The following is an 11,462-nucleotide window of genomic DNA, read 5'->3' as shown; positions in this document are numbered from 1 at the left end:
TTTTGTAGCTTGTTCTCATTGGTCAAAAATGATGGGAGCACTATGCCGAATTGAATTTTAGAGTTTCAAAAAAAATTAAGTAATTAGGCTAGTTAAGGTTGCTATATGGATTTTTAAGACCCCAGACCTAACAATTCCCTCAAAGTGCCTAGTTGGAAATAGTACATACACACACACATGTTCTTCTATCCTTGTGGGGACCAAAAATGTATTTCCATTCAAAATCCTATTTTCCCTAACACCTATCCCTATCCCTAAACCCAACCTTAACCCATAACCCTGACCCTAAACCAAACCACTAACCCCTTACTCTAACCCTAATTGTAACCCTAACCCTAAACCTAACCACTAAGTTTAAAATAGCCTTTGTCCTCATGGGAACATGGGAAATGTCTTGTTTTACTATACCTGTGTGGACTTTTTTAAGGTCCCAACAAGGATAGAAGAACCAACACACAGGACTGACGGCGCCCTCCACTACCATCTGTTGCCTCCTTTCCCTATGACATCACCCCACCAATCCCCTATTGTGTTAACCCATCATCGCCCGTCTTTCACCTTAACCCCTTAATTACCACTAGCCACCCCCCTCCCTGTCCCTCCCCTACCCAGAGACACTGTGCCACTCGGTCCGTGCGCTAATCCGTCAGCGTCTGCCCTCTTAACACCTGCCACCACACTCGTCTAACTCAACTCCCATTCTGGAGCCCATGCCAGTTTCTTCTCTATTTCGCCGGAAGAGCACACACAGTGAAAAGCCCAAAGCGGCGCAAACACACACACATGCTGAGACACACATACACACATGAACGCATGCACGCACACGGGCACACACACATACACGCACGCACACGCACACGGCTCAGAATAGCCTGAGATGGGACAGATAGGTCTCTTTTGTCATCGTCGTCCCTCCCCTCCGCTGCCCTCCCACTCCTAGACATCTTTTGCAGGGCGCTCATGTGTAGGGCGCTGGCCCCATTGCCCAACAATGGCCACCGTAAGACTCCAAGGAACCCCTGGTGATAGGTGGAGGGCGAGACGTGAGGAAATGTGACAGTTCTGGTGCAGCTGACACAATGGTGTTTCTTTCCCGCGGCTGACTGCCCTGCGTTGGCTATAAGAGAGCCTGGGCAATTTGCTCACTGTTGTAGTTTTCGAGGAGGAAACTAACATGTTCTGCTGTGGTCTGGAAACCACCCCCTGCCACTAATTACTTGACCGTAATGGATGTGTGTATATCATCCACAAACATAAAAAACTACTTGGAACCGATGTCCCTTCAAAAAGAGAAATATTTATCTTAGACATGAACAAAGAATATATGTTTTGATTTTATTCTGAAGATGTTTGATATAGGAACACTTGGTGTTTTATTTGACTTTAGGGTATCTATTGTGCTGGAGGTTGATTATCATATTTTCTCATGATTATACTAATGCCACCTGCCCCCTTTTATAATCTTGTATCTTTGCTTTTCTCTCAGTGTGTCTCTTGTATGAGTGAGGTTAACTACCGTTCGATAATGACAGCACATTTAGTCATTTCCCTTTATATTACTACCACTCTCAATGTGACCTTGGCATTCACTGTCAGCATTCTGATTGTGTATGTGAGTGTGTGTGTGTGTGCGCATGTGTATGACTGTGTCTGTCTGTGTGTGTGTGTGTGTATAATATAGAGAGAAATAAATGTAGTTTGTTGATAATGGCATATTGATGGGGTTTGGAGTGGACTGGCCCTGAGGCCTCATCCTAACTGGTCAGGACTGAATGCACCTCTTCATGCTTCACTACACACACTCAATTAAGGCATGGGGAACAGAGGACACACGCATGCACGCGCACACACACACACACACACACTTTGTTGTTGATGACTGCAGCATGATAGCATTTCCCCTCTGTTTGACCTCCTAATGACTGGTGACTGTGCCAACTGTGTTCTTTCTGTCCCTGTCTCTGTGTCTCTGTCTGTCTCTGGGTTGACAATATAGCCTACCAGATGTCAGTTATTGCGTTGGTTGCCTGGTTATCATGTAACCTATTATTAGATTATAAATGGTCTAATAGTTTTTTCTTGTTGTGTTTTCAGGTGTTTTTCAATGATACTTTCTCCAGTCTTAATGATCCCTCCAACAACAGGAGTAAAGCAACATCTACAGACGTATCCCTCATCATGATCACTATGAGAACCTTATGACTTTGGAACACACGGGTCAGTTTTCTTCATCAGGGATCAACAGACACTTGAGCTACCATAACCCAGGGGCTGGAAATGGAGGTGGTGTCGAAGCAGGAGCAGACGGACCAAAGCAAGGCTGACGCTGTCAAGAGTGACCAGGAGGAGGACAATGCGACGGCCTCTGGCCACACCTGTGGTCTCTGCGGACGGAGCTTCCCTCTCCTGAGCTCGCTGTCCCAGCACATGCGCAGGCACACTGGGGAGAAGCCCTACAAGTGTCCCTACTGTGAACACCGGGCGGCCCAGAAGGGCAGCCTGAAAGCCCACATCCGCAGCCATAAGCTGGGCCTGCTCAGCCGGAGACTGGGCAAGAAGGAAGGGGAGGAGGGGGTTGGGGAGCAAGGACAAACACAGGGGGACCCTAAGCAACTGAATAGTCCCGCCGACAACCTCGCCAATGGCACCTTGGCCAAGAAGCACAAAGTCAACGGCAAGACGAAAAAAAAAAGCTCCAAGAAGAAAGGCGAAGACGCAGTCGTCCAGGATAACGGCAAGGAGGACGAGCCACAAACCACGACTGAGGACAACTCACTTCCGGGAGGGACCAACTGGGTGGACAACGGGGAAGAGGAAGCCAGTGCGGGCTCCTTTCCCTGCGGCTCTTGCAGCCAGGTCTTCCCCCAGGCCTTGCTCCTCAAGGCCCACATGAAGAAGCACCGCGGCTCCCTGGACCACGGTTGCCGCATCTGCGGACGGCGCTTCCGCCAGGCCTGGTTCCTCCAGAGCCACATGCGGATTCATCGGGCAAAAAGCCAGCTGCGGTGTGGAGGTTGCGACAGCAGCGAGTCCCAGGCCACCCTCAATGGGGTCTCCCGGGAGCCGGCGTCCCTGGTGAACGATAACTGTCTCTACGAGCTGTGTGCCGGCTGCGGCAACTTCTTCTACGACCGCAAGACCCTCCGGTTGCACGAGAGGGTCCACAAGCAGAGCCACACCCCCAGCAAGCCGCCGCAGCAAGACCCCGACAACGGCTCGTCGTCACCCGCCGCCAAGAGGCGCTACCTGGAATGCCTTAACCTCAGGGCAACCGGGGCTGGAGAGGGGAGTCTTGGAAGACGGATCCCTGAGCTGGACCCAGTATGCAGTTACCAGGCCTGGCAGTTGGTCACCAGAGGGCGTGTGGTAGAGGTGACAGATAAAAGTCTAGGCTGGGAGGAGAGGCTGGCGGATGCCGAGGTGGCGTTTGCCCAGGAGAAGGGCGAGTATGTGCCTTTGAAACAAGAGAAGCGGAAGAGGCAGCTGGACTCCTCCCAAAGCAAGAAGAAGAAAGGGGCCCAGGATGTTGTCATTAATGGTGGCAGCGGTGGGCTCTCCCACCAGAAGGGTGACAGTAGAAATAGCCATACCTTGTTGAATGGGCTCAGCCCAGAGACGTTTGGGATATTGCAGAAAAAGAAGGTGAAAGATGGTCATCAGTCCAGCAAGCAAGCCACTAAATTAAACTCTGCCAGTCAGCCCAGCACACCAAGACAAGAAGATTCTCTGTCTGCCTCTTCCATAAAGAGGAATAGTATCAGGGACCCAACCTATGAAGGTAAGACAAAACCACACCTAGATTAGCTACAATAATTAGATTTTCTTTAAATTACATGACAAAAGGCATCTTGTCGTATTCACACATTTTGCTTACTACTACAGTAATAATAATGAAATAATTCCCCCCAAAATTCAGACATTACCATACAAAATTCCACTCCCATACCATATTAACTGAAGTAAATCAGAGTTTTCAGAGTGATTCAGTCATGGTTGGTTTGGTTTCTGTTGCTACTCAGTCCTGAGTTATGGTCAATCTAATATCTTCCCATGGTAAAGGGAGACCTAATGTGTTGATCAAATTACACATCTTAGCATAACTAAACGCCTCAGTGTATGTGGGCACATCTCTCTCACAAGCTGCTGAAGTATGTAGCATACTTAGCATAGTAGACTGCAGATTGAGCCTTAGTGTGTCAAACAGGGACCTGTTCTTATGTTATGGTTTACTTGTCTGTATTCTTGTACATCAACTGATTATTGTAGACAAGACAGTCTGAAAAGTGATGCTGCTTTGACTGTTAAACTCTGTGATAGGATAATAAATTGTTCCCTTCCAAGTCCTCTTGATAACAGTATTAACCAAGAACCATAAGGACATGGTTACATGGTAAATATGCCCATAACTAGCAACTCACAAGTTTGTAATAGGCTTTTAATGTTTGAAATTGCACTCATGACATTGACATGCAAAAGTGATAGATATAATTATGAATTCTGTAGCACTTTTCTCACATTTGAAGTAGTATGGAAGTGGGTGTCTTAGTTCAGTTTTCCAGTTAAAAGCTGGTGTTCAGTTGCCATGGAGCAGTACTCATATAGGTAAAATGTGTGTTCAGCAGTTGCCACTGCAAATGATATGGCTTTATGGCGCCATCGTGTGGTATGGATTGCCAATTACACCCTTAATCCTACATAAAGGAATATTTACATTTTAGTCATTTAGCAGACACTCTTATCCAGAGCGACTTACAGTTAGTGAGTGCATACATTTTCATACTGGAAGCCAATATGAAAGGCCTTTACATCTGGTACTTTGCTAAATGAGGCATAACCCTTTCTGTACCATTCATATATCTTGACATTTGTTTATTAATGTTTTCTGGAATATTCTATATGCCTTATAAAGGGTTCATGATGGCTTCCTTAAACCTTAAAAGTTATGTTGGACGTGAACACAGTTGAATTTAGCTTAAATGGTAAATAGCTGAGTTGTTAGGATAAATGACTGAAACATTACTAATGAAAAGTAGCATGACAATGTCCTCCTTTCTTATCCACATGTTTGTTCAATCATGTTACCGCTTATTAAATATTCACACCTTGCTGAAGCTCATTTTCTTAAAATGTCAGTTTTTCAATATGAGCTTAGTCTACCTGTACTCTGCAATCCACAGATACCAAGCCATACTTCTGTGAGAACTGTGACTTCCACACCAGCGACCCCTCTTCCTTCACATCCCACATGCACAAGCAGCACAAGGACATCAGGGATGCACATCATCACAAACTGGGAGCTTTTATGGAAGACCCGAGCCACGGCGCTCCCAAGGTCTCAGGTTATATGGAATATCTTCAGCTGAAGAGCACACTGCTCGGCCAGCCCTACCCGAATCCCTACGTCTGTCCTCCTGGCCAGGAGAGGGCGGCATCGAGCTGCCAGTCGGAGAAGTCAAGGAGCCTAAAGGTCAAAGGGCAATCCTCTCAGGATGCCATCATCAACGCCAGCCTCCTCAACCTGTCTGCCCTGCCCGAGGGCCAGGAGGAGGATGGTGGTGTGAACCTTATGGCAGCAGCGTCTGAGGGTAAGTTGGTCAGACACCAGTGTCCGTTCTGCACCCACACAACCCATTACCTGGAGGTGCTGTGGATCCACCAGCGTGTGGCCCACAGGGTGGATAGTGGCAGCTCCCTGGCCCCCAAGTGGGCCCCCTATGTCACCGGCTTCAAGGGCCCCAAGGCTGCTGGACGGCGCACGGGGCCCCCACCCTTCCTGGAGGGCAAAGACTGCCCGGCGATCCCAGTCCCCCAGGCCCAGCGCACACAAGCCCCAGGTTCCACCACCACACAACCATCAGATGGAGGCACTAAGAGGCCAAAGACCCACACAAGCACTACAACTACTACTTCCCAGTCCAACACCAGCCAGGCCATGGTGACAGGGTCGTGTACCTCCACAAGGTCGCCCCCTGGTGGTGGGAAGTCACTCCTACCTCAAAAGAAGAAGTCGAGCCGCCCAACCCATATGGGGGAGGTGGCAAATAAGAGTGTTCGATCTAAAACGAAAGCCCACCCCAAAGCTCCTGCCACCACCACCACCGCCTCAACCAGCATTCAAGGCTTCTCCCAGCAATCGACAAGCAGCCCCAAATCCGGAAGCCATTATCAGGCGGCTGCCGAGGGAAGCCTGCTTACGCAAGAGGGCCTCGGCTTTATTCTCGCTAGGAACCATGGCAGGGCCGACCATGCGACCCATCTTACCCTAGACAGAACTCACCTCCACCCCCAGCCCCATCCACACCCCCACAGCCATCCACGGGATCCACCTGCATCCCCGAAAGGTCAATACCTTTGGTCAGTCACAAACATGTTTGGGGCGCAGGGCAGCAGTGGGTACCTGGCACCCACCACCACCCTCGGCCACGGGAAGAGGGAGTCGACTGCTGGAGACAGCAGAGACACCCCGATGGACATGGGCATCCTGGGTCTGTTGAAGAACTACAACCCTCACGACCTGGCAGCTCTCTACCAGCACTGGGGCTTTGTAGATCCCAGGCTTGACCCACAAGGTAAGGGGGAGATTGAGTGTTGGGTAATGTAGTCCATTAATGAAATTGGCAGTGAAAATAGTTTTATAATGTTCACCACAGCCCTACATAATTCAGCATGTACACAGAGAGGGAGAGAAGGATTGACAGACATTCACAAAACTGACCATGTACTGTACAATGTACACTAAGGTCAAACCTGCAGCTTGTCGTCGTAGATATCATCATCGTCCTCTTTAGCCCTTTGAGTCACATTTAATAACGTGACCTTTAAAAATATATATATATATATATACAGTACCAGTCCAAAGTTTGGACACACCTACTCATTCTAGGGTTTTTCTATATTTGTAATATTTTCTACATTGTAACTATGAAATAACACATATGGAATCATGTAGTAACCATTCTTCAAATGGCCACCCTTTGCCTTGATGACAGCTTTCCACATTCTTGGCATTCTCTCAACCAGCTTCACCTGGAATGCTTTTCCAACAGTCTTGAAGGAGTTCACACATATGCTGAGCACTTGTTGGCTGCTTTTCCTTCACTCTGCGGTCCGACTCATCCCAAACCATCTCAATTGGGTTGAGGTCGGGGGATTGTGGAGGCCAGGTCATCTGATACAGCACTCCATCACTCTCCTTCTTGGTAAAATAGCCCTTACACAGCCTGGAGGTGTGTTGGGTCATTGTCCTGTTGAAAACCAAATGATAGTCCCACTAAGCCCAAACCAGATGGGATGGCGTATCGCTGCAGAATGCTGTGGTGGCCATGCTGGTTAAGTGTGCCTTGAATTCTAAATAAATCACAAACCGTGTCACCCGCAAAGCACCCCCATATCATAACACCACCTCCTCCATGCTTTACAGTGGGAAATACAAATGTGGAGATCATCCGTTCACCCACACTGTGTCTTACAAAGACACGGCGGTTGGAACCAAAAATCTCAAATTTGGACTCCAGACCAAAGGACAAATTTCCACCGGTCTAATGTCCATTGCTCGTGTATCTTGGCCCAAGCAGGTCTCTTTTTCTTATTGGTGTCCTTTAGTAGTGGTTTCTTTGCAGCAATTCGACCATGAAGGCCTGATTCACACAGTCCCCTCTGAACAGTTGATGTTGAGATATGTCTGTGACTTGAACTCTGAAGCATTTATTTGGGGTGCAATTTCTGAGGCTAACTCTGGGTCTTCCATTCCTGTGGCGGTCCTCATGAGAGCCAGTTTCATCATAGCGCTTGATGGTTTTTGCGATTGCACTTGAAGAAACTTTTGAAGTTCTTGAAATGTTCCGTATTGACTGACCTTCATGTCTTAAAGTAATGATGGACTGTTGTTTCTCTTTGCTTATTTGAGCTGTTCTTGCCATAATATGGACTTGGTCTTTTACCAAATAGGGCTATCTTCTGTATACCCCCCTACCTTGTCACAACACAACTGATTGGCTCAAACGCATTAAGAAGGAAAGAAAGTCCACAAATTAACTTTTAGGAAGGCACACCTGTTAATTGAAAACCATTCCAGGTGACTATCTCATGAAGCTGGTTGAGAGAATGCCAAGAGTGTGCAAAGCTGTCATCAAGGCAAAGGGTGGCTATTTGAAGAATCTCAAATCTCAAATATATTTTTATTTGTTTCACACTTTTTTGGTTACTACATGATTCCATATGTGTTATTTCATAGTTTTGATGTCTTCACTATTATTCTACAATGTAAAAAATAGTAAAAATAAAGAAAAACCCTTGAATGAGTAGGCGTGTCCAAACTTTTGACAGGTACTGTATATATTTGTCCTCCACCTTTTCTCTTTTTCTACGAGGGTTTTGGCATGAATGCTAATAGTTTGGGGAAACATGTTTACCAAGGCCGACCGAAGGACATGTTTCTGCCGGTGATAGGACCAGTCAAGGAATAGGTCTCAGTCTAGTGTCGACCTGTGTGTAGGTCCTGGGGTGGTGTGTATGTGTCAGTATGTGCGTGCATGGATCACAGTGACACAGATGGGCAGTGGGCACCCAGTACTGTGACAAGGATAAGGGTGTGTGTGTGTTTGTGTCTGAGAGAGAGAAAGGGAGAATGATGAAGGTGGCATGGAGTCCACACATACACAGTCAATTCCACGGCCAGAACACCAGAGAGACCTGACACAATCGGGGTGACAGCGGGGGAAAGCTCAGCGAGCAAGTACAGGGAAAGAGAGAGAGAAACAAGAGGCAGAGAAAGAGTGACCTAGTGAGAGGGATATTTAGACATAGAGAGAGAAAAGGAGTGAGAGGAGCACACCTGACATGTGACACGGGAGCGCTGGCCAAGGGCACATCACAGAGGCCCGGCAATTTAATATGCAGTAATTTATGCGCTACTTCCCAGGCAGCCAGGGGGTGTGTCAGGGCTGTCGGATGCACGCCACCACGATTCGGTACGAAAGTCGCCTTGCCCTGAAGGAAGCCCCCCCCCATCTTAATGGCATGATATACTAATGAGCCCCATACTTTGTGGCTTAGTCTAGTGGTTAGCGTCGCCGCCTCTAACACGTGTATACCTGTGTCTGTGTGGGTTCAAATCTGACCCACAGCCCCTTGACACTGACTCCTATTCTTTCCACACTATCACACTATGACTTTATTCTGTTCAATACAAACCTGGAAGAAAAACCCAATGAGCTAGCTACTGTTTTTGCAGAATACATGCCTGCTGCACAGTGCCGGTGGGTAAAGATTGGATAAGTTAAAATAGCGTGAGATAATTGTCGCAATTTTCATGAATGGAACAGGTTAGCTACCTATCCAACACTGCAATTAGAGCTTGCTGGCTCACTAACTGTAACATACTGAAGTAGGTCAGCTGCAATGTAGGTCAGCTAGCTAGCTAGCTAGCTAACATTTCCTCCATAAATGAAGCAAATTATCTAGCTAGCTACCAGCTTAGAAACATAGAGGCAAGAGAGTGGTGTTGAACTACCAGACGGCTTTGTTTAGAAACATTCTGATTTGGTCTATACTCATTCACTCCCCCAAATTCCAAATGCAAGCACATATTTACACACACACACACACACACACACACACACACACACACACACACACACACACACACGCGCGCTAATGATAAAAAAACATCAAAAAAGGAAGTGTGTTTTTTGTGTGTGTGCATGCCAGTCTGCCTGTGTATATGCTTTTGTCCTTGGATAGCAGTCCTTCAACTTTGAACAAACACATTTGCTTGTGACACTGACCTGTGAAATGTTTTATACATTATTAATCAGATGTCAGTTATGGGGATGTAATTGGTGTGTGTGTGCATGCTAATGAGATGCCTGGCCACCAGCACAGTGACCATTGGTCCTCTGTAGCTCAATTGGTAGAGCATGGTGCTTGCAAAGCCAGGTTAGTGGGTTTGATTCCCGGGAGCACCCATACTTAAAATGTATGCACACATGACTGTAAGTCGCTTTGGATAAACGTGTCTGCTAAATGGCATACATATTATAATTATATATATTATAATTTGACCACAATTCAATGGAAGACAAAAAACTAGAACAAGCAGAAATGCCATCGATTTCTTCCCTGCATGTCACTCCAAGGCAATATTACCCTGAAATCCAATCTGAATATTGCCCTAAAAATACAACAGATACCGTAACTTACTGTGATATTATTAGGTTCTGTTTTTTACTTGTAACTCTTGGTTGTGAAAGTCTTGGGATTCTAAAGTGTTGCTCTGTCTCTTGTTTCTACAGGGATACTGCAGTACAATGGACATTTTGAAAATGAAGTCCATTCCTCCACAGAGGCCTCCAAACAAGTATGGTACTTTCGTTGTTTGGGTTTTGTTTTGCCGTGACAGTTCTCCCCCTTAATTCCTCACCTGTGCCAGAGTCTGGTCGTGTGGTAATGCCCCCCTATATGCCCCCTGGCCCAATTTATCGATCTGGATTTCGGCTATCGGATAAGATTAAATGCATAGAAATAGAATCAGTATCTTGACTGTCTGTGCACCTTTTAAATGTATATCTCCCTCTTTGCATCCCCCCTAACCTGTCAATAACAAAATACTAGACCTTTAAGAAAAATCCCTTTTCTGCTCCCAGCTCTGAGAATCCAAAAGAGAAATCTGTGTTTGAAGCACTAAAGGCGAGGCAGTGATACTTGGGCGTCTGTGTCAGACGGCTCTTTCTCTGCTTGGTACGATGAGCTGACAGGAAAACAAAAAATAAAAACGTTTTGACGTCCCCCTTGGGGTAAACAGTCGTGCGTCTCCATATGGCATGTCAACATCCTGCCAATCATGACCACACGCAGGCCCTCCTGGACACTCTCTACCTGCCTGTCTGTTCTCTTTGTATGTTCTTCTTCTTCTGTTGCCTTTGTAATGCGTGAGACGTGAGGACACACTGACACACACCGAAAGATGAACTCACACACTCTCACACAAACTGACATTTTTGCACATTCAGAAACACACAGTCGGAAGTATACTTGCACACACACAAATACACTCCTAGAAAGACAACTGACACTCAGCAACACGCACGCACACACACAAACACACACTAACGTGTCTTGGTATGATCTGTGATCTGACTCCATTTTGCCCCTTGTCTCTGTCCTCTGCAGGTGATCGGCCGTTCCGCTGCTTCAACAGCCTCTCTCAGGAAGGGGACATGAAAACTCCACATGCCACATGCACTGAAAACCCAAAATGCACTGTTGCAAGACGAGAGGCCTGCAGTCCCTCACAGGAACCAAGCCATGACTACAGGAGCTCTACACTTTAGGGGCCCAATTGTATCAAGGGACACTAACTAACTAAACCCCCCGGACTAAAGAAGTTACCATTACATGTGGACGTGACGGAGTGGAAATTCTTCCCCAACTGGGGTGTGAACTCACAACCCTCTGCACTGTAA

General features: G+C 46.9%; 1 protein-coding gene across 1 annotated transcript; it reads left to right on the top strand.

Moving 5' to 3' along the window:
* Positions 1-2,277: 2,277 nt before the first annotated feature.
* Positions 2,278-11,220, top strand: LOC311132406 (zinc finger protein 516-like; the record flags this gene model as incomplete). Its single annotated transcript, XM_084165687.1, has 4 exons — positions 2,278-3,778; positions 5,178-6,569; positions 10,293-10,357; positions 11,170-11,220. 4 exons carry the CDS (start codon positions 2,278-2,280, stop codon positions 11,218-11,220), a joined length of 3,009 nt encoding a protein of 1,002 aa, XP_084021813.1.
* Between the last annotated feature and the right edge of the window lie 242 nt (positions 11,221-11,462).

The sequence above is a fragment of the Coregonus lavaretus genome, assembly GCF_964263955.1.
Source record: "Coregonus lavaretus genome assembly, chromosome: 7".
Classification (NCBI taxonomy): Eukaryota; Metazoa; Chordata; class Actinopteri; order Salmoniformes; family Salmonidae; genus Coregonus; species Coregonus lavaretus.
This window is presented reverse-complemented; position numbering and strand designations above follow the sequence as displayed.